This window comes from Grammomys surdaster, unplaced genomic scaffold, assembly GCF_004785775.1.
Source record: "Grammomys surdaster isolate TR1022 unplaced genomic scaffold, NIH_TR_1.0 313, whole genome shotgun sequence".
In the NCBI taxonomy this organism is placed as follows: domain Eukaryota; kingdom Metazoa; phylum Chordata; class Mammalia; order Rodentia; family Muridae; genus Grammomys; species Grammomys surdaster.
In genome coordinates, this window is record NW_021604732.1 from 607,098 (window position 1) to 631,533 (window position 24,436).

Here is a 24,436-nt window from a genome sequence, read left to right on the forward strand (position 1 = left end):
ACGGCAATTATATCATATCAACACAAATGTAAAATTGTGTTGTATAACCAAATTAATATACTTTTGTTACAAACACAGTATCATATCATAGTCTTTGATGAATTTTAGCACTTCAATTTCCTTAGTTATGAATATATCAGGTTAATTTTTGATTTAATATTTTTTTATTGATTTTGGGTACTTTTATATCACATACCCAATCACAAACATCTCCCAGTTCTTCCATGTGTGCCCTTATACCATTGTTGCCTCTTTCCCAAAAAAAGTAAAAAATAAAAATAAAAATTTTAAAAATCAGTAAAATATTATTTTTTAATTTTAAAAAGAATAATTTCAAAATAAAAATTCACCTCTCAGTGGCCTTCCCAATAAATAGAACTGAATCTTTCTCGTCATGGACAACCCCCCGATTTAGAAACCATCAATTGTGCAGAGATAACTTCAGCATCCTTATCTCATGTTTTCTGAATTCTCCGGGATACATTCTGGTTGAGGCTGCTCCTTCTTCTTTGAGGAGCTGAGCATTGGAGTGGATGTAAGGGTTGTCACAAAAGACCTTCGTGTCCCTATTTCTCAACTGTGCATCTGAAATTATTGATGTCACTGCAAAATTAGCTTCTTTGCTCCTTAGAGACAGTGAGATCAGAATCATGGTCTTCGACATATTTTCTGTCGAGATGAAAAATTTGGAGGGCCTCCAGCTGCAGTAGGACCATGGACCCAGACAAGTCTCTCTAAGGCAGTCATGGACCGTGGACATCACCATGGCTTCAGGTGGCCACAAAGGCCACATAAGTCAGTATGGCCTCCCAGCCATAACATGATCCACTGACATCAACATGGCTTCAGGCAGCAGCCTAGAGCACATACATCTGCATGGTCAATGATTGATGGTAACACTGGACATGATCATCAAACAAACTCTGGCTGCTATAGCACCACAGACAGAGACATGGCATTTGATGGCATCATGGATTTGTGCATCACCATGGCCTCGGGGCAGTACAGGCCAGTCACATCAGCATGATCCTCACAGCCTTGACATGTCCCAGTCTGTCACTTTCTACTCAACATTCAGTGCTCTGTTTGTCTTCCCCGACTTGCCATCACATATTTGTTCATCATAACAATCCCCTCTCCTGGCACTGGAAGGGTCCGGAGTTTCAAGGTTTTAGGGGTTTTGTTTGTTTGTTTGTTTGTTTTTTGTTTTTTGTTTTTTTGTAATTTCTTATCATATGAGAATTTCCCTGACACCCACTTAATGCTGCCTATATGCACACAGGTACAGTAGCATATACTGGATCATGGGAAGCCTCTCTCTGAGGACACATCCCTGAGAAAACTGATTCTCTCTTCCCCAGAAGCCATAAGTTATCAATAGATCTTGGAAAGGGGTGGGACTTCATGAGCCCTTCTCCCAAAACTGCTAGAGTTTTGACTGGCTTGATTTTGTGCAGGTCTTGTGCATGATCTCACAGCCTCTGAGATTTCATGTATGCAACAGTCCCACCATGATCAAAAATAGTGTTTCTCAGAAGATTTCCAATGCCTCCAGCTCTTACAATCTCCCCTGGTTCTCATCAGCAATGAACCATGTGCCTTGGGGAGAGAAGTGTGATACAGAATTACCATTTAGAGACGAGTACTTTACAAACTCTTACTCTCTGCGTGTTGAACAGTCCTTGGTCTCTATGAATCACCAACTACTACAGAATGAGCTTCTTGATAAGAGTTGAGAGATGTGAGAATCTACGAGTATAAAGATGAAAACTTAGGAGAAGTTTATTACTACATCAATTGACCAGAATAATATAGTATTTGGTTTTCTTGCTAGGACCTATGTCCTAACCAGCTTTAGGCTTTTAGTCCAGTTAAGATGACTTTGATAATGTGGCACAAGCTTTAAATCTAGTTACAGAGTTACTGGTTATTCTGACAACATTTGTGCCATTGATGCACCAGTAGATGTATCCTGCCAGAGCATTCATTATTGTAGTTTGCAGGATTCAGGATTCACAGCTGGATTATATGGTGGTTATTTCTCTCATCCAGCAGCATGCATAGAACCTTACAACAAGATGAAAGTAGGAATGAAGCTTCAAGGTCATTACCAGCTTGATTTCTCCTGGCCCTGTGTCTTCATTGTGTGATGCCTTCAGCAACAGGATCTTACTGTCAAGTTCTGAAGAGTAACCAAGAGCAAAGCTAATAGCCTATAATATTTAGGGGGCTATGGAATCCCTGTGACCAACAACTTGAAAAGAGATCAACTATACTTCACATTGAGTTCTTCATTTGGTAGCCTGTGGTGCCTGAGAGAGGTACTGTCCTTCCATTGTATGGTTGCTCCATTTAAAGTCATTTTTGCATTTTAGTTAGCTTCTATCATGAGAAGTTTCCAGTGTTTTTTTCAAAGATCTTTAGTGTCAGTTATTTCTCCCTCTCCCCCTTCCTCTTGTGAGAGAATATATGTTAGTGCCTTCTTTTCTTTGTAATTCATTTTTTCATGTGACACTATATTCTTTTCTTTCTGTTCCATTATTTGTAAACTCTGGCAGGTCCTACTGAATGTCCTGAGGCCATTTAACTGCTCTTGTGTCCTATTGCAGAGGCATCTCCAGCTTCGCTGTGTCCTTAGGATGAAAATGAGAACATCAACAACTGTGCTTAGTCCATGTCTCTACCATTCATACCTCAGCCTTGTTGTAGTGTGCCATCGCCTAGTCTTAGCTCCATATTTAATCTGTTTCTGTTGTTTTAACATTTGTAACCATGGAGGAAAGCTGTTTGCTGCCATGTTGAAAGAGGAAGCTGTCATGACATGTTCTGTCCTTGGTGAAGTCTCTCTGATTTTTTTTTTTTGAGTGGAGGGTTCTATTGACAGAAAGTGTTTCTGCATACTTGAAGTACATGTAATCAGATATGAAGAATAGATTACATGCTCCTGTTAATACAAACTGTGTCATTTTCCCAATTTCCTTTTATTTGAGTTTATTCTAATTTGGAACGGTTGGATGAGTGCAGATAGTGGAAGGTTGACACCATTGACTAGGAGTCCTGTTTCTGATTAACTGAAGGCACACAGTGATTCTGTCTCCTCCTGTACACAGACTTTCACATACTAAATGGATTCCTGTATGAGAACTAAACACAGATCTTCCTGGGTTTTGTGTGTTTGTTTGCTTGTTTGTTTGTTTTGTTTTGTTTTGGAAAAGGGTCAAAATATAGGGCCAGAAATTGAAAGTTTTGCTTGTAGAACCTGACTTCCAGACAACTGAAGTCATGGCAACGTGTCACATATTCACAATGAAATACTCTTGAGGTATGAAAAGGGGAGAAGGACGACCATCTACCTTGAACTCTACAATATCAGGAGAGCAGTGGAGCACATTCCTCAGAGCATAATGGGGCTTCCATGATACAGAGGGACAAGTTAAGCATGAATGAGCTAGAGGTCTCAATGTCCACAAAAACTCAAATCTGCTTAATTCAGACCTAAGACACCTGTAATCTCTCAGAGGGACTCTAGGGTTCTCTCTTTAGTTACAGAGCAAATGCAAGGTGACCTTATCATCCCATATCAAGGGCAAATTTGTGACTTCATCCATCTGTGCACATGCGGTGCCTGTACATGTGTGCATTTTTATGAGCTGGTATATGTACCTATGTGGACAATAGGTATGTGTTCCTATGTGACAGATGACCCAGTACACATAGCTACTCACAGAACTCTGCATTTAGCATGTATAAGTGTGTAAACACAAATCCTGAACTTCCTTGGAATAGTGACATGCTGTGGCAAATTGTTAATAATCAAAGTAATGTCACAAAAACATTGTCAATCGCATGAGGAAAATGGCAACAGACACAGTTGTGCTAGGCATTCTGAAGTTCTTTACTTTCCATACTCTACACAGGGCCACTGAGGTGCCATAGAAAGAAAACAGACACAGTAGTGCTCTGAAATCCGAAGATATTTAATTTTTCTTTATGTCTGCTATCAATTTCATGATTAATCAAAAAAATTTAGAGGCTGATTTCTAATGAAGGATCAGTGATATTTCAAGCTGTGTGTGACCCACAGCGGGTGTGTATGGCACATACAGAAATAGGTGAAGTTCTATGAGCATGGAATTTCTCATCCTAAACATTAAATGATCACTAATTATTTTCATCCGCCAGTGTTCCGAGATGAGATACAAGAAAAGTCAGGGAAATAATCAAGCCAGCACTAATGTGAGTAGCATGTCCTGACTAGTGTTATCTGGACTTGACACAAGCTAGAATCTAAAAAGAGAGAAACAAATTAAACAGATTCCTCCATAAGATTGGCCAGTAGCCAAGCCTACAATACACCTCTCTCTCTCTCTCTCTCTCTCTCTCTCTCTCTCTCTCTCCCTCCCTCCATCCCTCTCCCCTCTCCCCTCTCCCCTCTCCCCTCTCCCCTCTCCCCTCTCTCCTCTCCCCTCTCCCCCTCTCTCTCTCCTCTCTCTCTCTGTCCTCTGTCCTCTCTCTCTGTCACTGGTGGTGGGAATGGTGGTTCTGACTGTCTCCCTACATACCTCTGACAATTATAGAACTCACTGTGAAGACAAGACTAGCTTAGAACTCACAGAATCTGCCTGTGCCTGCACCTGAGTGCTGGGATTGAAGGCATGCACCATAATACCTGGTATGCATTTTCTTAATTAATGATTAATATGGGAAGGTCTAGTTCATGGTAGGTAATGCCAATCCTGAGCTGGTGGTTCAAGGTGACTTAAAGGCCAAGCAAACAATCCAGGAAAGAGCAAGTCAGTAGGCAGCACTCCTTAATGGCCTCTGCTTCACTTCCTGCTTCCAGTTTCCTGCTTTAAGTTCCTACTATGGCTACTGTCAATGATGTAGAAATACAAATTGAAATAAACTCCTTTCTGCCCAGATTGCTTTTGGTTATGGTGTGTCATCACATCAATAGAAATACTAACTAAAATAGGGTGAATATCACACTGGACACAGCTTAACTGAGCACACATAAACTCCAATTCCAAGTTCACTAAGATACTTCATCCAAGGCCACACTTACTTCAAGGAGGCCACACTTATAAATAGTGCCACTCCATATGAGCCAAGCTTTCAAAATCATGAGAATATAGGGACTGTCATGGTAACTCCCCACAAACTTAGCCAGGCCTGCTGCTAAATCTCAGACACCGTGGGTCACCTTCCTAAAGGAGAATGTATGGACTTCTGGATTAATTCTTACAAACTAGCCATTTGACAGGGTAGAAATTGAAACCTACTCTGACTACAGCCTCCCCTTGTGTGCTTTAGAGAAATAGGGCTCAGATCCAGGCAGAAAAGTGTAGAGTCAAGGACTTGTGTGGAAACCAATAAAGACCTCGCAAGGTTTGATTGGGTAACTGAGGTCTAGCAGGTGCCTTATTCATCCATGCAAGCCAGAGTCTCTACCATGAACTGTGTTAAAAGGATCACCCCTTAGATTTAGTAAAGCTTTCTGTTAAACATCAAACAACTTGGCCCATACAAGACCTTATCTAATGAAAATATTTGAAGTTTTTCATCCCTTCTAGGCTGTGCCCCGAAGTTACCTGGCAATAGCCATGTATACCTGACTCACTATAAAAAGGGCTGTTTGACCCTGCCTCACTCGCTTACTCACTAACTCTCTTACACTCTTACTCTCTTTCCTCTCTGACCCTTCTCTCCCCATACCTCTCCCTCTTCTTTCTCACCTGTTCATAGCCAGCCTCTGCTCCTCCTCTCCTTTCCTCTCCTCTCCTCTCCCTTCCTCTCTTCCCATCCTCACACCTTCCTCCCCCTTCCTCTCTCCTCCTTTCCCAACTTCCCTTCCCATGCCCTAAATAAATTCTATTCTATTACTATGGCTGGAACCTCAGGGGGGAAGGGAAGCCTCAGCATGAACCCACAGAGGCATCCTCCCACACACACACAATACCATATCTCTTCCAAACATATTCCTGTTTATTTCTTTTTATAAAACACAATAGAGTTCCCATTTGATTCTTTCCCTGGCATTTCTCGTTTTTAGAGGAGATGAGCTGTCTTTGTTTTCCGTATAACCTTTGGCTTTGTGTTTGAATTTGCTGTTAGGAGTTAGATCACTTGTTAGTGTTCTGAATTATCCAGGACAAGAAAGAGACATTGCAGGAAGTTTTAAAACTTAGCAAACAGCAAGGAATGACAGTCTCTGACAGAATGAACCCCACAGAACCTTGCAGAATCACTTTCATTGATTGCCACAAAAAAAGGGCCTTTTAGGAATTCAATTCCCACAGACCAAAACCTCTTACTTAATCTAGAAGTTATCTGAAAGAATCATTACCTGAGCAATTCTCAGCAACACAAGGCTTCCTGGTTTGTCAGGTATGTCTTGAGACTGTGGACATGCTAAGGTTCTGAAATTCCCAAGAATCAGCAACCTCATAAGTCTCAGATAACAGTCACTGATTGTTTTCAAGAGATTAACTTCAAAGCCTAAGTGGCAATCATTCCAAAGTAAATGCCAGGTGCAATGGCTCTTCCAGTTGGCCTACTGCATCTCTCTTTTGTTTAAGCTCTGTTCAGTTATCATGAAAATTAAGTTTATGTGGAAGATCATGCATCCTTCCAGTAAATATAATGTTTTCTATGTCATGCTATTTCACAATCTTGCACAAAGAAGCCAGTAAAGTTATTAGTGAAAAGACAAGGATAGCAGCTGCTAGACCAAGGAATCTTTTTGAGAAAGTGTCTTTAATTCCTTGTTGAAAATTTTAAGTCATTTAAGAAAAATGAGGGTGGCCCATCAAATGCGTTTTAACCTTTTTTCCAGTCATACTTGTTCTCATTCAAATTTAAAGGTGAAATACAACATATAACATGCCGTCACATTTAAACTTCATTTATTCTTTGACTATCCCTAACTCCTATCAGTATTAGAGCTTGTCTCAGATTATCTATTTCATTAACCACGTCATTATTTTATTGTATGGATTCCAAAGTTCTACAGAATGCTTATGCCAGTCACTCATAAACTCAGCAGTTTGAATTTCTTATTAAGTGCCAGTCTGTCTGTAGTACCAACAGTAGCTAATTCAATAATTCCTATAATGACAGCAACAGTCAGTCCAGTCATTCTACAAGTTCTTCTTAATACTCTCTTTCAGCTAGTTTTAAAAATCATCACCCGTGAACCTTGCCATGGCCTTGACAGGTTCACCAGATTAAAGACTGGTTGCCTTGCTCTAAGAATGCACAAATATTCAGAAGTGACACATAAGGGCATACTAGGATTAACATGGCTATGAAGAGTACAATATTCACAAGGGATACTATAATTATTAGGTTGGCCCTGTACAGGCCTTTTCAGTAGCAAATAAGGTAAGTATACACACACTACAAAGGGTTAATGTTGATTTAAGCTAAAAGTCAGAGATTACTAACTATCATTAATGTTTAAACTCTCTTCTCACGCTTAAAGAGGGTAAAAGACATGTGCTCTTTTGCACAAATTAGTCTTCATTGGATGGCCAAATTGCAAGAGAGGACCTGACAGCCCAAATCCATGCCATCAAATAAGTTCATTAACAGTAGAAATAATTTCCACAGTTCTATTTGAATTACACAATTGCCATCTCAATTCTGAGAGAGAACATTTTCCTGAGGAAACCAACAAGAACTGCAATCGATGACTTCTTCATGGGATATCAACAAGCATCCAAAGGTGCTCTCTTTATCATTGTTGCCTCTGTATCCAGTCTAAATCCTTCTTAGTAATCCACATCTCATAAGACAAGATGTTAGATTTAAAGAACTAATAGAATTAATCTTCTATCCACTAAAGGTAGATGTGTGAAGCATATCAAATTTATTAGGAAAATCGTAGATGACATCAACTATGAATGACCACACTGGAAAAGATCTATGTAATCTTTGAGTTCCATTACCAATACAAATAGGAGTTCCTTGCACTCCCATGATATAACTCACGATTTCTGTAGTTTCCTCCATAGGTTTAGCACTTCCCAGTTGTCATAAGGGTCAGGTAACCAAAAAGATTTATTAACAAACAAATGGATATCCATATCGCCCCAATTTACTCCTTTTATAAATGTAGGATTAGGAATATAGGCCCAATGTGTATGTTTGGTTCCCATTGCTATATAACTTCCATAAGCAGCATAGCAAGGAACAAAGTTGGACCATTCAAAGGTTTTGTCCAGTTTTAATCAATTCTGATGGTGTCCAAAACACTTTGTTTACATTCTGATGTGAAAACACGCTTGTTTTTCATCAAACACTTAAACAGTAAGGGATTTGAAACTGTTCCTGTTGGCCCAGCAACCTCTGAACAAAGCATGAGAAGTGCAACAAAGACAGGGAACAATGTGCTATGCCTTTGTGTGTCTATGTGTGTTGTGTGTGTGGGCATGGAAAGACATATATTTAAGCTCAAGTGGCTATAACCTGGAATACATATTGAATATATTCAGTGGCTCTTACTCATTTCACTACATTGTTAAGGACAGTCACTGTCAGCCCCTTCACATGAGAACCTGGGAGCATAAGCCAGGGAACAGCCCAGGTCCAGCTCTGGATAGGGATTAATGCCAACTATGCACAGGTAGGCTATCCTTAAAAAACTGCTAACTGTTGAAAAAAATGTTTCACTGCCCTAGATGATCTTAAGAATAATGGAACACAAGATTAAAGAGGATAACTGATAAGGTTTGCTGTTGTATGAACTGATTGTTTGGATAACTGAGGGCTCTGCTGGAAGTCTGTTACAGAATCAAGAAATGCCAATCCACAGACGAGATATGAGTTAAATTGATCCCTAGAATAATAACGGTTTTTCCCTCTACAAATGAATGGCTGACAATAACTGGAAACTTACCTATATAATTCTCTCTGGTTTGGGCTTAGTCAGTCCTCTTTTTAATCAAATGCTTCTAATTTACTAAAACCAAAACTCCAGTCAGACTAGTGACTCTCTGAACAACCACAGACCCATAGTACCACATAGGAAAATGTTGGATCAGGGAAGAGCACTGGATTAGCCTCCTGTCCCTACAGTCTATGTCTCTGTGTTTAGGACGTCTGTGCCTGGTGAGGCCAGGAATGGGGATGGCGAGGGTGGCTTCCAATTTAATGCCACCTTGGGGTCATTTCACTAGAGCGAGGACTTCTGTATGGGATCAGAGACCAGTATTCTCAGTGAAGACAGAGGAAAGTTTCTCATTAAAGCGCGGAGCACAGGACAGAAAAAAATGAGCCATGGTGCTGTAAGAGGTTCAGGACAGCTCTGCAGTTTATAAGCTGTAACATCAGGGGAACATTTTTCAACACTTAGCAATTTTTTAAGGATAGCTGAACTACACCAGGAAACATTCAATCCAGCCAGCTGACAGAGTACATTAAAAGTCAGAGCAACTTGCTCATGGCTTATACAAGCTAAACATAATTTTGTTTTTACAAAATCTAGCACAGTAAACTTAACACATTAATCATAATGTTCACCATCTCCATGGATTTTTCTGTAAGTGGCTAGGGAGAAAAAAATCCAATTGGTTAAGTAACTGTCTTTCAACAAGAAAGTTATGAATTGTATACACAGAATCCACATAAAAGACAAGCACAGTAGAGTGAATTTGTAATACCAGCATTGAGGAAGGAGGGAGGAAGATCCCTGAAGCTCACTGGTCAGCGACTCGTGCCTAATTGATGAAGTCCACGCCAGTGACTGTCAAAATAAGGAAAATGATATCTAAGAAAGAACAGCATCTGCACAGACGTGTCCACCTGCACAGACACACACAAACACACACACACTCAGAGAGAGACAGAGAGAGAGAGAGACAGACAGAGAGAGAGAGAGAGAGAGAGAGAGAGAGAGAGAGAGAAGAGAAGAGATGAGAGATGAGAGAAAGAATGTCAAGAGAATAAGTGAATAAGCACAGGGCAAGGTTACAGCAAGTGTCTCCAATCATTGAACCATGGGATCACTGGGTCTGAAAGTCTGTATTGCTCAGCAATAGATGATATCATCTGAAAAGAGGGTCTTTTGTTTTTACAAAATCTAGCACAGTAAACTTAACACATTAATCATGACTAATTAATCATAATTAATCATAATTCACAGTCACGAAGGGTTATTCTATGAGTGCCTAGGGAGAAAGATAATCAACTGGTAAAGTAACTTTCTTCAATGAGAAAGTTATGAACTGGATATACAGAATCCACATAAAAGACAGGCATAGTGGAGTGAATTTGTAATTCCAGCACTGAGGAAAAAGGGAGGCAGATCCCTGAAGCTTACTCGTCAGCCACCCGTGCTTAACTGATGAAGTCCAGGCCAGTGAGTGTGTCTGTGTCAAAATAAGAAAAATTATATCTGAGAAAAAACAGCATCTACATACTCATGTCCACCTACACACACACATACACACACACACACACACAACCACACACAGAGAGTAGTGCACAAAGAGAGGGAGAGAGAGAAAGATGAAAGAAAGAATGTCAACAGAATAAGCAGAGGGCAGGGTTACAGGAAGTGTCTGCAATCACTGAACCGTGGGATCACAGGGTCTGAAAGTCAGTACTGTTCAGCAATAGATGACATTGTCTGAAAAGAGGGTCTTGAGGTAAGGAAATGGTCAGTGGGAGGGAGCCCTGACACTTTGCTAGGCTACCAAAGTACCCACTAGAGCTCTCAGGAAGCCCTGGAGTTGGCCACTTCAGCAGAGCTCCAACTCCCTCTGTGGAACGATATGAAAACTTTTCAGCTCACTGTGTAAACAAGACAGAGAGGAATGGGAATAGAAACCAAAACCTACCCTCACTGCAGTCCGTTCCTTCAGTGACAAGGTAGGTAGGTTTCAGACCTAGGATATGCAGAACAAAGAACAAAAACTGTGTGGACTCAGATCTGGAAGGAAATCTGAAAACATCTGCCTTTACTTCCCAGCTGTTCTTCTCTCCAGAGCACCCAGTTACCAACACTCTGCATCCCATCTGTTTCCTGAATATCCCAGCTCAGAGGAGTACATAGAGAGCTACCCCAGTGACATTGCTCCCAGAGAAAGTGACATCACAGGAGGACCATTTAAATCACTACTCAGGAAAAGGTACTTGAAGAGTTCTAAGTACAGCTTGACCAGAAATCTTACTCAGTTGTGGTATCAGGTGTAGTATCCTGGTACCAGGGCAGATGTTATGGTTTATTTCACTAAGGGGTTGTTCACAGAAAGGACCTTCTCTGTCTTCTGTACCACAGAGCACCTCTGACCCACCAGCCAAGCAGCAACAAACTTCTCTATCACCTACACATCCTGGGTCTGTTGATCTTCAGTTGCTAGCTTGAGCTTGTAGAAAGAGGGCAGCTTGTGTGACCAGACTCCTCAGAGTCAATGCGGGAACCTCTTTGGGGTTGAGGATTGTTGTTGTAGCTCTGTGTTGTTAATTTTTTATTTTGATTTTGGTTTTGATTGAGACTGAATCACACTGTGTTCCTCTGGCTGGTCTAGAACCTGTAAGTCAGTCTGGTCTCAAACTTAAGGAGATCCACCTACCCTGCTGCTCTGCCTCCTAGGCCTGAGATTAAAGGCATACACCATGACACCCAGCTACACTGGAACTATTTTATTTACATCATGAGGATAAAAGCCTATCCAGAACATCCACTGCTATTTCCTTGTCTAGAAAGGAACTATGAGAAGCCATCATCAACATAATCAGCACTAGTAATACCTTGACTGTTGGACAGGGTTTCAGGAGCCTCATAGTCATCAAATCATGGAGAATAGCCTATTCTTGGGGCTAGGATTTCCACTGAGTTGTCTTTGGCTTCTAGGAGCAGCTTCATCCACCCACTCAGGATATCTCTATTCAAACTTTATTTGGTTTTTTATAAACTTGAAAAGAAGCATAAAAGAAAAGCCCCTACCTATCCCTACTTCTTAAAGTATTTTTCTTTCCAGAGTTTTGAGCACTATTTCTTAAAAGAAAGTTCTTTGTCCAATAAGATCCTTTGAAAGAAAATTAGAGGAGGTGGAAGAGGAAAGAAAGAAACAAGGAAACAAACAAAGAGAGTCTGGTAGATGTTGCCCTGTGGGTTTACATATGTATTGTCTGTGCTCCCCTGCTTTTTAACATGTCTGGTATCCAACAATACCATGTGCTTTTGTTCCTGTACTTCTGAAGCAGAGCCTGAAACCAAGTACAGTGATGACATCAGTATTTTCCCTGCCTCAGGCTTGTTTTGTTTGTCTGAGATCTTTCATGCTTTCAACTAAATTTTAAGATTTTTTTATTGAATTTTTTATATATTTACATTTCAGATGTTATCCCCTTTACCCATTTCCCACACCCCGAACCCCCATCCCATCCCCCTCCTCCTGCTTGTCTTCCACCCACTCTCACCTTCCTGCTTTCGAATTCCCCTACACTGGGGCATCCAGGTTCAAGGGACAAAGTACCTCCTCTCCTATCCATACAGGACAAGGCCATTCTCCCCTACATATACAGTTGGAGCCATGAGTCCCTCCCTGAGTGCTCCCAGGCTGGCTGTTTAGACCCTGGGAACTCTGATTGGTTGGTCTGGTGACTCTCCCCATGAGGCCACCAATCCCTTGAACTCCTTGAATCTTCTCTCTAACTCCTCCATTGGGAAGCCCTTGATCAGTTCAATGGTTAGCAGTGAGCATCCTCCTCTGCATATGTTGGGCTCTGGCAAAGCCTCTCAGGTGACAGGCTCCTGTCAGCATGCACTTCCTGGCACCACAACTTCTGCCTTTGGTGACTGCACATGGGATGAATGCCCAAGTAGGACAGTCTCCAGACAGCCCCTCCTTCAGTCTCTGCTCCACACTTTGTCTCCATACTTGCTCCCCTGAGTATTTTGTTACTCCTTCTAAGTGTGGGAACTGAAGCACCCACACTTTGATCTTCCTTCTTCATGAGCTTCATGTGGTCTATGAGTTGTATCTTGGGTATTGTGAGCTTTTGGGCTAATATCACTTCTCAGTGAGTGCATACCATGTATGTTCTTTTGTGATTGGGTTACCATACACAGGATGATACTTTCTAGTTCCATCCATTTGTCTAAGAATTTCATGAATTCATTGTTTTTGATAGATGAGTAGTACTCCATTGTGTAAATGTACCAAATTTTCTGTATCTATTCCTCTTTTGAAGGACATCTGGGTTATTTCCAGCTTCAGGCTATTATAAATAAGGCTGCTATGAACATGGTGGAGCATGTGTCCTTATAATATTTTGGAGCATCTTTTGGATATATGCTCAGGAGTGGTAAAGCTGGGTCCTCAGGTAATGTTATGCCCAATTTTCTGAGCAACTGCCAGACTGCTTTCCAGACTGCTGTTTGTATCAGTTTGCCAGCAGGGGTGGCTCACATCTTTAATCCCAGCACTTGGGAGGCAGAGACAGGCAGATTTCTGAGTTCGAGGCCAGCCTGGTCTACAGAGTGAGTTCCAGGACAGCCAGAACTACACAGAGAAACCTGTCTCAAAAAACTAAAAAAAAAAAAAAACATTGCATCAGCTTACAATCTCACCGACAATGGAGGAGTGTTCCTCTTTCTCCACATCCTTGCCAGCATCTGCTATCACCTGAGTTTTTTATCTTAGACATTCTGACTGGTGTGAGGTGGAATCTCAGAGTTGTTTTGATTTGCATATTGCTGATGACTAAAGATATTGAACATTTCTTTAGGTGCTTCTTGACCATTCAAGTTTCCTCAGTTAAAAATTCTTTGTTTAGCTGTGTATCGCATTTATAATAGGGTTATCTGATTGTCTGCAGTCTAATTTCTTGAGTTCTTTGTATGTATTGGATATTATCCCTCTATCAGATGGAGGATTGGTAAAGATCTTTTCCCAATCTGTTGGTTGTCATTTTGTCCTATTGACAGTGTCCTCTGCCTTACAGAATCTTTGTAATTTTGTGAGGTCCCATTTCTCAATTCTTGATCTTAGAGCATAAGCCATTGGTGTTATGCTCAGGAACTTTTCCCCTGTGCCCAAGTATTCAAGCCTCTTCCTCACTTTCTCTTCTAATAGTTTCAGTTTATCTGGTTTTATGTGGAGGTCCTCTATCCACTTGGAGTTCAGTTTTATACAAGGAGATAAGAATGGATCGATTTGCATTCTTCTACGTGCTGACCTCCAGTTGAACCAGCACCATTTGTTGAAAATGCTCTCCTTTTTCCACTGGACAGTTTTAGCTCCTTTGTCAAAGATCAAGTGACCATAGGTGTGTGGGTTCATTTATGGATCTTCAATTCTATTCCATTGATCTTCCTGCCTGTCTCTGTATCAATACCATGCAGTTTTTACCACTATTGCTCGTAGTACAGCTTGAGGTCAGGGATGGTAATTCCCCCAGAAGCTCTTACACTGTTGAGAATAGTTTTCAATATCATCAGGTTTTTGTTATTTCAAATAAATTTGCAAATTGCTCTTTCTATCTCTATGAAGAATTGAGTTGGAATTTTGATGGAGATTGCATTGAATCTGTAGATTGCTTTCAGCAAGATGGCCATTTTTACTATATTAATCGTTCCAATTCATGAGCATTGGAAATATTTCCATCTGCTGAGATTTTCTTCAATTTCTTTCTTCAGAGATTTGAGGTTCTTGTCATACAGATCTTTCACTTTAGATTCACATCAAGGTATTTTATATTAGTTGTGACTATTGTGTAGGGTGTCATTCCCCTAATTCCTTTCACAGTCTGTTTATCCTTTGAGTAGAGGAAGGCTACTGATTTCATCAAATTAATTTTATATCCAGCACCTTCGCTGAAGTTACCAGGTTTAGGAATCCTTTGATGGATTCCTTGAGGTCACTTAAGTTTACTCTCATATCATCTGCAAATAGTGATATTTTGACTTCTTCCTTTTCTTTGTATCCCTTTGACCTTCTTTTGTTGTCTAATTGCTCTGGCTAGGACTTCTAGTACTATATTGAATAGGTAGGGGGAGAGTGGGCAGCCTTGTCTAGTCCCTGATTTTAGTGCGGTTACTTCAAGTTTCTCTCCATTTAGTTTGATGTTGGTTACTGGTTTGCTGTATATTGCTTTTACTATGTTTAGGTATGGACCTTGAATTCCTGATCTATCCAGGACTTTTACCATGAAGGGATGTTGAATTATATAAAATGCTTTCTCAACATCTAGTGAAATGATCATGTGTTTTTTTTCCATTGACTTTGTTTATATAGTGGATTATGTTGATGGGTTTTTACATATTGCATCATTCCTGAATTCCTGGAATAAAGCCTACTTGATCATGAGGGATGATTGTTTTGATGTGTTCTTTGATTCTGTTTGCAAGAATTTCATTGAGTGTTGCTGCATCAATATTCATAAGGGAGATTGGTCTGAAGTTCTCTTTCTTTGTTGTGTCTTTGTGTGGTTTAGGTATGAGCAGAATTTGTCATAAAACAAATTGGGTAGTGTTCCTTCTTTTTCTATTTTGTGGAATAGTTTTAAGAAAATTCATGTTAGATCTTCTTTGAATGTCTGATAAAATTCTTCACTAAAACCATGTGGTCCTGGGTTTTTTTGGTTTTTGTTTTGGTGGGGAGCCTTTTAATGACTGCTGCTATCCATTTGGTTCATAACTTCTGTTAGTTTCACTGTGTCTCTGTTTACTTTCTATTTCCATGATCTGTCCATCTCTGAGATTGGGGTGTGGAAGCCCCCCACAATTACTGAGTGAGGTTCAATGTCTGCTTTGAGCTTTCATAAGATTTCTTTTATGAATATGGCTGCCCTTCCATTTGGAGCATCCATATATAGAATTGAGAGTTCATCTGGTAGATTTTTCTTTTGACAATAGTAAAGTGTCCTTCCTTATATTTTTTGATAACTTTTGGTTGAAAGTTAATTTTATTTGATATTAGAATGGCTACTCCAGCTTTTTTCTTGAAACCATTTGCTTGGAAAATTGTTTACCAGCCTTTTACTCTGAGGTAGTATCTGTCTTTGTCACTGAGGTGCATTTCCTGTATGCAGCAACATTCTGGGACCTGTTTACATATCCAATCTGTTAGTCTATGTCTTTTTATTGAGGAATTGAGTATATTGATGTTAAGAGACATATTTTTGTTATTAGAGGTGGAATTATGTTTGTGTAGCTATCTTCTTTTGGGGTTGTTGGAAGATTATTTTCTTACTTTTTCTAGGTTGTAGTTTCCCTTCTTGTGTTGGAGTTTTCCATCTATTATCCTTTGTAGGGCTGGATTTGTGGAAAGATATTGTGCAAATTTGGTTTTGTCATGGAATTTCTTGGTTTTTCCTTCTATGGTAATTGAGAGTTTTGCTAGGTATAGTAGTCTGGGCTGGCATTTGTGTTCTCTTAGGGTCTGTATGACATCTTTCCAGGATCTTCTGGCTTTTATATTCTGAGGTGAGAAGTCTGGATTAATTCTTTTAGATATGCCTTTATATGCTACTTGACCTTTTTTTCCTCTTACTGCTTTTAATATTTCTTTTCAAATTTCTTTGTTTTCTGCATTTGATGTTTTATTATTATGTGACAGGAGGAATTACTTTACTGGTTTAGTCTTGTTTTTTTTCACCACCTAGTCTTCCAATAGCTGTATTATTAGGGAAAATGACACTAGAAGATTTTGGAGGATATGTGTTTTGTTTTTCCAAGACAGGGCTCTCTGCATAATATCACTTGATGATCTTAAACTCACTTTGTAGAACATGCTGACCCTGAACTCCTCTACATGCCTCTGCCTCTCTAGGCAATGTTCTTGGGGAACACACACATACATTTTTGTAAGGCTACCTTCAGCCTGTGAAAGACATGTGCTATTTGTTTTTCTGACGTATGAATGGTTTTCTCTGAATAACAAATTACAATTACACTAATTTTTTTTGAGAAAATGTCATGGTTTCATTTTTCTTTACAACTCCATAGAACCGTATTGTATATATGTACCATAATTTCTTTCTCCAGTCATCTGTATATAAATATCTACAGGGAACTGATATCATAGCGACCATCAACACAGTTGCTATAACCACAGATGCACTTGCATCTGTGTGGACTGTTGATTAACAGTATTTCAGATTTAAGTGAGTATTGTACCTGGGGCAGTGATCAGTTTCTGAAGGAACTGAACCAACTTCTAACAATAAACATGATTCCTCTTTTCTACATTTGTTGTTGGTGGTAGTTTCTTGGTACTACCATTTTGATTTAATTGACCTTTCTCTGACAGTTCGTGTTATCGAGTAAATTTTCAAGTATGAATTAGCCATTTGATTTAGGTTCTTGATGACTGTCTCTACAGCTCATTAGCCCACTAATTGACTGAATGATTTGGGTTTTTACTCTTTCAGCGATGTTTACAGTGTCAAAACACTCCACCACTCCCCCAGTTCTCACACCATTTCTGTTGTCTCTTCTGCATCGCACTAAGCCTTGGAGGCAGTAATTTATGTATCACATTTATGCCTGAGCATACAAAAGTCACTTCTGCTCAATCTTTGACCATAGTGAGTTAATGTAAAGTTACTCTAACTCACAATACACAGCAGCTTCTATGGCCATAGCAATTCATGGATATAAACATACATAAATATGTAGATGGAAAATTGATGGGAATATTATGGCCATTCCACAAAACAACAGTAGCAGCTTTCCCACTACAGACTACGACCACCACATCCACATGGTCTTGAATGAAAAACAAAGGGTTTTTTAGCACCAAAGAGTAAAAGGACTTTGGAAGATATCAAAGTCACAGGAAACCCATGAAGGATGGATCAAGAGTCTCCCACATCCTTAAGACAACTCCTTCTGACCATGAGCTGAGCTCTCCAATTGAATTAGCTACCATTCATGTCAAATGAAGTAAAACTGAACACTTGAAACTCAGTGTGCATGTCATAATATGACCTCATTTGGAGAGACTGACAGAGCTTTAAACTCAGTGAATTTCTTTTCCAGACAACATCTTGGTATCTTAGCTCAGGCTGAGCTCAGACCATTGCACAACCTTCATAATGCTGCTAATAAAACACTGTAAGGAAGAAAATGGTCAAAGGTTAAGGAGTGTGATTCAAACCAAAATTTAAAACTAAACCCAGGAGTAAGTTCTATTTAGTCCTGTACATTTGATTGACAGGAAGGAAGTCCCTATTTATAATGTGGGGCAGATGCTGGGCCCTGCTCTCCCATTGCTCTTGCTGAACTAATTTGTTGACCTTCCTGGTTCTTTCCACTCTTAGTTACCATCAACATTTCTCAGTCATGGGTGTGACTTCCTCTTCTACATCCTTTCCAATGAAGGATCCTGATTTGACCTCCAGCTTTGGCACAAATCTTCAGAATTTCAAGATGAAAACCAACATCCTGTCTCAGGAATTGATCACCTACATTGAAGCATCCCTAGAAGAAGGAAACCTTCAGGAAACAGTTTCTGTCATCAGCAGTGCTCTGAGTGACATTGAGAAAGCCCCACTGAACATTGCAGTGATAGGGGAGGTTGGGGCTGGAAAGTCCAGTCTAATCAATGCTCTACAGGGAGTAGGGGCTGATGAAGAAGGTGTGGCTGCTCCCTCTGGGGTGGTATGTACAACCGCTGAGAGAACACCATACACATACACAAAGCTTCCCAATGTGACACTATGGGACCTGCCTGGTATTGGGTCTACAGCCTTCCAACTACAGGATTATCTGAAGAAAATCAAGTTTGAGGAGTATGACTTCTTCATTATTGTCTCTTCTGGATGCCTTAAATTTAGTGACAGAGAAACTGCCAAAGCCATTGCACAAATGAATAGGAGATTCTATTTTGTTATAACCCATACTGATTTTTATCTTCAGATAGAGAAAGTGAAAACCATAGGAGATTCAATAAAGAGAACATATTAAAGAAGATTCGAAATGACATTTCAAGTATACTGAAGCGAGTGACACAGCAGGAGCCTCCAGTCTTCCTAGTCTCTAACACTGATGTGTCTGACTTTGACTTCCCAAAGCTGGAGACCACCCTTCTGAGTGAGCTCCCAGCCTACAAACGCCACATGTTCATGAACACTTTTCAAATTGTTACAGATGCCACCATAGAACTGAAGAGGGATATGCTGAAACAAAAGATCTTGAAGGAATCCAGAATGCCAAGAGCATGGGCTACCATACCATTCGGAGGATTGACCCAAAATGATCTAGAGATGTTGGAACAGGCTTTGAGTGACTACAGATCTTTCTTTGGCCTGGATGAGGCATCACTGGAAAACATCGCTGAGGATTTGAAGGTGACAATGGAGGAACTCAAAGCAAAAATTAAGTCTCCACATTTGTTCTCAGATGAGCCAGATACATCCTTAACAGATAAACTCTTGAACTACATTAGACATCCTTACTTTTCAAAGGTTTTCCACTTGCAAAATTATTTCATTGACACAGTTGCAAGCGATGTTAAAATTATCCTCAGTAATGAAGAGCTTTTGAGAGCAAAGGTAAGCTCATTCAACGCTAATGCCTCTGTCATTCGACATGCTGCCCCCCTTATCTAGCTAGTTCCCTTCTACACTCAAAAGTGCCTCTTCATGCTTCTCCCACACATACTCTGTTACTTGTCAGATACATTTCCTCCTTCAACATTTCTCACCTTTCATGTGATTGAGATTTTTTTCATTCTTTATGCAGTATTTGGCAGGAATTTAATCTACTTCAATTTCTCTGTAATATTCTAAAATATTCATTTCTACATTTATTTTTATGTATATGAGGCTTAATATACATTCAAAACACAAAATCAGATCTCATTACACATGGTTGTTAGTCACCATAGGGTTGCTGAGAATTGAACTCAAGATCTCTGGAAGAGCAGCCAGTCCTTACAACTGCTGAGGCATCACTTCAGCTATCTTCAGAATCACGTGTTAGAGACTTATGATCGATCCTTTGTGTTCATTGTTGCCGTGACTATTTTGAATACATATAGTGTTCTTTGTAGCAATTTGTGCTTCTCAATGGAAATATCTACCACTTATATAGGATGTCCTTATTAAGAAAACTCCCCTAAAAACGTGTCTTAGGAGGTTGGGTTGTTATGTAATATTAGGTTTATTTACAGTTGGCCATCTCAGTGTAGATGCCATATCACTGTTCTGGTGGCATCTAGTGAGTTGTGGCTCAGTCTATTCCATGTCAGAATTGTTGAGAACTGTTATTTCAGGTGGTCACACAAGACTGGGACAAGCATACAATGAAAGCAATTGCGGCAAAAATAGGGTATAAACAATGCATTGTGCATGAATTTAAGTTTATTTCTGTAACTACAATTACCAGCAGTTCCTACATATTGTTTCTACTAGTAAATCAATTTTTGGCATCCGAGCACCAGAGAGCCAGAGATGGGTAGACCTCTGGAACTCATACTACACCCATGTGGGCCTGCACACATGGAGGCAGCTTCACATACAAATTCTCAAATAATTACTCTAGGGGTTTTGATATGTTAGTATATTATTGCTAGTGATAACAGGATCTATACTAATGCTCTCCTTTCCCTTACCTTTATTGCTGGCATGGCCTCTAACAAGATGACTGGCTGACTCAAGAATAGAATTCTGTGTACCTAAAGCTTCTTCTATATGAAAACTTCATACCATATTATGAACATCGGAGTATGAGAGCAAAGTGAAGCCAATCTCTCATGACTTCTTGCATCTATCCTGTCTTCCAATTCTAATTCCAAAGTCCTGTGTATGTCTGAAACACCGAAAAAAAAAGAAAATGGCTATGACTTATACCCTTCATCTCAATGTTCTGATATTTTTGTATCAGTATTGATAAACTTTGAAATACAGTCAGAGCTATCATGAAGTCTGGTTTTCCAAAATTCATGAAATATAAATACTTTTAATGTCCTTCTAAGATTATAATAAACCAGGAGTATCAGACAAAGAATGAATGTGGCCTAAAGTTCAAAATATTTAACCTAAGGACACATATGTAATGTGTGGATTCCTGTAGGAAACACATCTGAGCTTTATCTTGTTTCTTCAGACTTAAGAAGTTATGATTCCTTGGAAAAGGGTTTTGATTGGAATACTTCCTTATTCAGGTTTCTTAACTTTTAAAAAAGTCATTTTCTAATTTTAGTGTCATCTTTAACATCTCTTCCTGTATTTCTTCCTTCCTGGCTTTCCTCTGTATCCATTTAGGATTTTCATTTTTGTGGGTTGTTTACTTGACGTTTGTGGACTGAACACTAGAAAACAGGGACACATGGGGAATAACTTAGGAAACTCCTTACAATGAGGTGATCCCCTACCTCCCCTGCTGAAAAATAAAAAATAACAGGGATACATAACAGTCCTTTCCTTTGTAACAGCCCATTCTGCTACTTTGTAATGGCCCATTCTGCTGCTCCAGTCCACAGGTCAGAGTCTAGCAAGAGAGAGAGAGAGTGGGGATGGAGGGGCGAGAGACACAAAAGATGGATACAAGACAGAGTCTGGTCAAGTCTCTTTGTTTTAAAGGAAGATCCTGGGTGTTTATACCCTTTACCACATGCCTTGCCCTCGTGGACAAGCTCAACTGATGGCACTACATCACGTGCCTTTTAGCCGTATATACCACATGCGCTTTGCAGCTAGGGGCACTAAACAGTGTAACAAGATGTTTATCGGAGTGTACTCAGCTGTTGTGGGCTGTTGAAAACAAGTCTCTTGTCAGGGTATATGGCTCGAGATGGCTGTAAAGATGATAGCTGCTTTCGGCTGAGTTGGCTCCCAACACATGTGTCCTTTCAAATAAATCTTTTAACAACTAGTTTTGAAGTTTCGAACCTACACACATTGCATGTTAGGAATTCATCCTCAGGTCTTTTGTCCCCCAGACAAGTTCTCTTCCACATTCATATCATATCTACAGCATAACTTATGTATGTATACAAAATCTAAGCTCTGAGAATGAGAAAGTGTATTTGTCTTTCTGAGACTGGCATTATTGTCTAAATATGACTACTGACAGTTACATCCAATTTCCTACAAAGAACATAATTTCAATCTTCGTTATGGCTTAAAAAAGTCGATTACACATATAGAGTAATGTACCCACCCCTCTGGTGGACGTGTCAAGAATCTTTTCTGCACCCCACCTCATGCCCCTTCTCCCTAAATTCAGAGACTACACAGGAGAAACTAGAATGGCTGTGCTAAAGGGCCAGAGGTCATGAGGCCTAGGAAGCAATGCCCTAAGCTCTCAAAAGAGACAGGGAGCCTTTCCATGAGATAGGTTGCTAAAGGTTTTGATATGCTAATCTATGCCCTTAAGGATTTACAACCTATGGGTATTAATTGTAATAGGAATAAAAAGAATGAAAACACAACTTAAAAGAAGAAGTAAGCACTGCTGTAGGAAACAACTAGGAATAAGTTGATTGTGAACGTGACAACAAAAGAGGAAGGAAGCCACAGAAGAAAGTAAGGGTTAAATGAGGGCATGTGATATGCAGAGCAGATAGGAGCCAGCAGCCAGGAGCAGAAAGGAAGGTGTTCTGTGTATAATACTATAAGCAGCTGAGGTCCCTCTTTACAATTAGAACAAACACCTAAGCCTTGCCCTGCTATACTAATAATTGCAGTGTCTCCTTTCTTTTCTCTATTCAGGATCCTCCACTGCACACAGCTACATGCAAGCCTTCCTCTAGCAGCCCCTCTCCTTTAACAGCTCAACATTGGGCATTCAGCTTTGAAAATTTTTGTAAGAATTTCAACATGGAAAGCAAACTCCTCTCTGAGGAAACTATCACCTTGACTCAATCCCATCTGGAGAAAAAGAACCTTCAGGGAGCACTGTCTGAAATTAGTCATGCTCTGAGAAACATTGACAAAGCCTCACTGAACATCGCTGTGACTGGAGAAACAGGGACAGGAAAATCCAGCTTTATCAATGCCCTGAGGGGAGTGAGGGAAAAAGAAGAAGAAGGTGCAGCCCCCACTGGGGTGGTAGAGACAACCATAAGGAGAACTCCATACCAACACCCAAAGCTTCCAAACATGACAATATGGGACTTGCCTGGCATTGGGTCCACTAACTTCTCACCACAAAACTACCTAACAGAAATGAAGTTTGGTGAGTACGACTTCTTCATTATAGTGTCGGCTACATGCCTCAAAGAAACTGAAGCACATCTGGCCAAAGCCATTGAAAAGATGAACAAAAAGATCTACTTTGTCCGAACCAAGGTCGATCAAGATGTCAGTAATGAACAGAGGAGTAAACCTAAGTCTTTCAATAGAGACAGTGTCTTAAAGAAAATTAGAGATGACTGTTCAGAGAAGCTTCAGGAGGCTCTCTACAGTCAACCTCAAATCTTCCTAGTCTCTAACTTTGATGTGTCTGACTTTGACTTCCCAACACTGGAGACCACCCTACTGAGGGAGCTCCCAGCCCACAAGCGCCATGTCTTCATGATGTCCTTGCACACTGTTACTGAGACTGCCATTGACCGGAAGAGGGATTTCCTCAGACAGAAGATCTGGCTGGAGGCCTTGAAAACTGGAGTATGGGCCACCATTCCTCTTGGGGGCTTCATCAGAGATGAAATACAGAAGTTGGAGAAGACCTTGAATCTCTACAGGTCTTACTTTGGGCTGGATGAAGCCTCACTGGAAAATATTGCCAAGGATTTCAATGTGTCTGTGAATGAAATCAAGGCACACCTTAAGTCTTTCCATTTGTTAACAGAGGACAAAGACATGTCCTTCAAAGAAAAACTGTTGAAATATATTGAGTATATTTCCTATGTTACTGGGGGACCACTTGCCTCAGGCCTTTACTTTAGAAAGACTTACTATTGGAAAAGTCTCTTTGTTGATACTGTGGCAAGTGATGCCAAGTCTCTCCTTAATAAGGAAGAGTTTTTATCAGAGAAGCCAGGATCATGCATGTCTATCTTCCCTGAATAATGGGATACAGGAATGGAGCTTTGAGATATAAACATTTGGACTGGCTTCGGGTACTGACTTAAAGCCTACTTTTAAGCATCAAATATTTTCTTGGAAAGACCAGAGAATTCATATCTTTCAGAGACAGAATATCACCGTAGCAAGTGGAAAATGAGTTGTCCACAGTATAAGAACTCTCTTCCATTAAATTATCATTATGAGAATATATGGTTGTATACATATGACTTGAATATGTTTGTCTAATTAACCTTGGATCTTTGGTCCCTAGGAGATTCCCCAAGCAGAGCCACACTCTCCTAAAACGAAGAAGTTAGTAGACCGTGTAACCATTTGGGCTTTTCTATGTCTGCCTCAGTTCCAGAATAATGACACTGAGGTTCATTTATTTATGCATTAATGGCTATACCTTAGCTAAGATTGCTCTCCAACTAGCTTATAACTAAATTAACCTGTTTATACTATTCTA

At 40.0% G+C, this 24,436-nt stretch overlaps 1 protein-coding gene across 1 annotated transcript in view; it reads left to right on the forward strand.

Moving 5' to 3' along the window:
• LOC114629644 overlaps positions 1 to 24,187 on the forward strand; it is an 84,437-nt gene extending 60,250 nt beyond the window's left edge. Inside the window, exon 3 of the mRNA XM_028777716.1 lies at positions 22,669 to 24,187. Coding sequence (XP_028633549.1) covers positions 22,669 to 23,970 — 1,302 coding nt within the window. The 3' untranslated portion in view covers positions 23,971 to 24,187. The remainder of the gene's footprint in view (positions 1 to 22,668) is intronic.
• Positions 24,188 to 24,436: the final 249 nt, after the last annotated feature.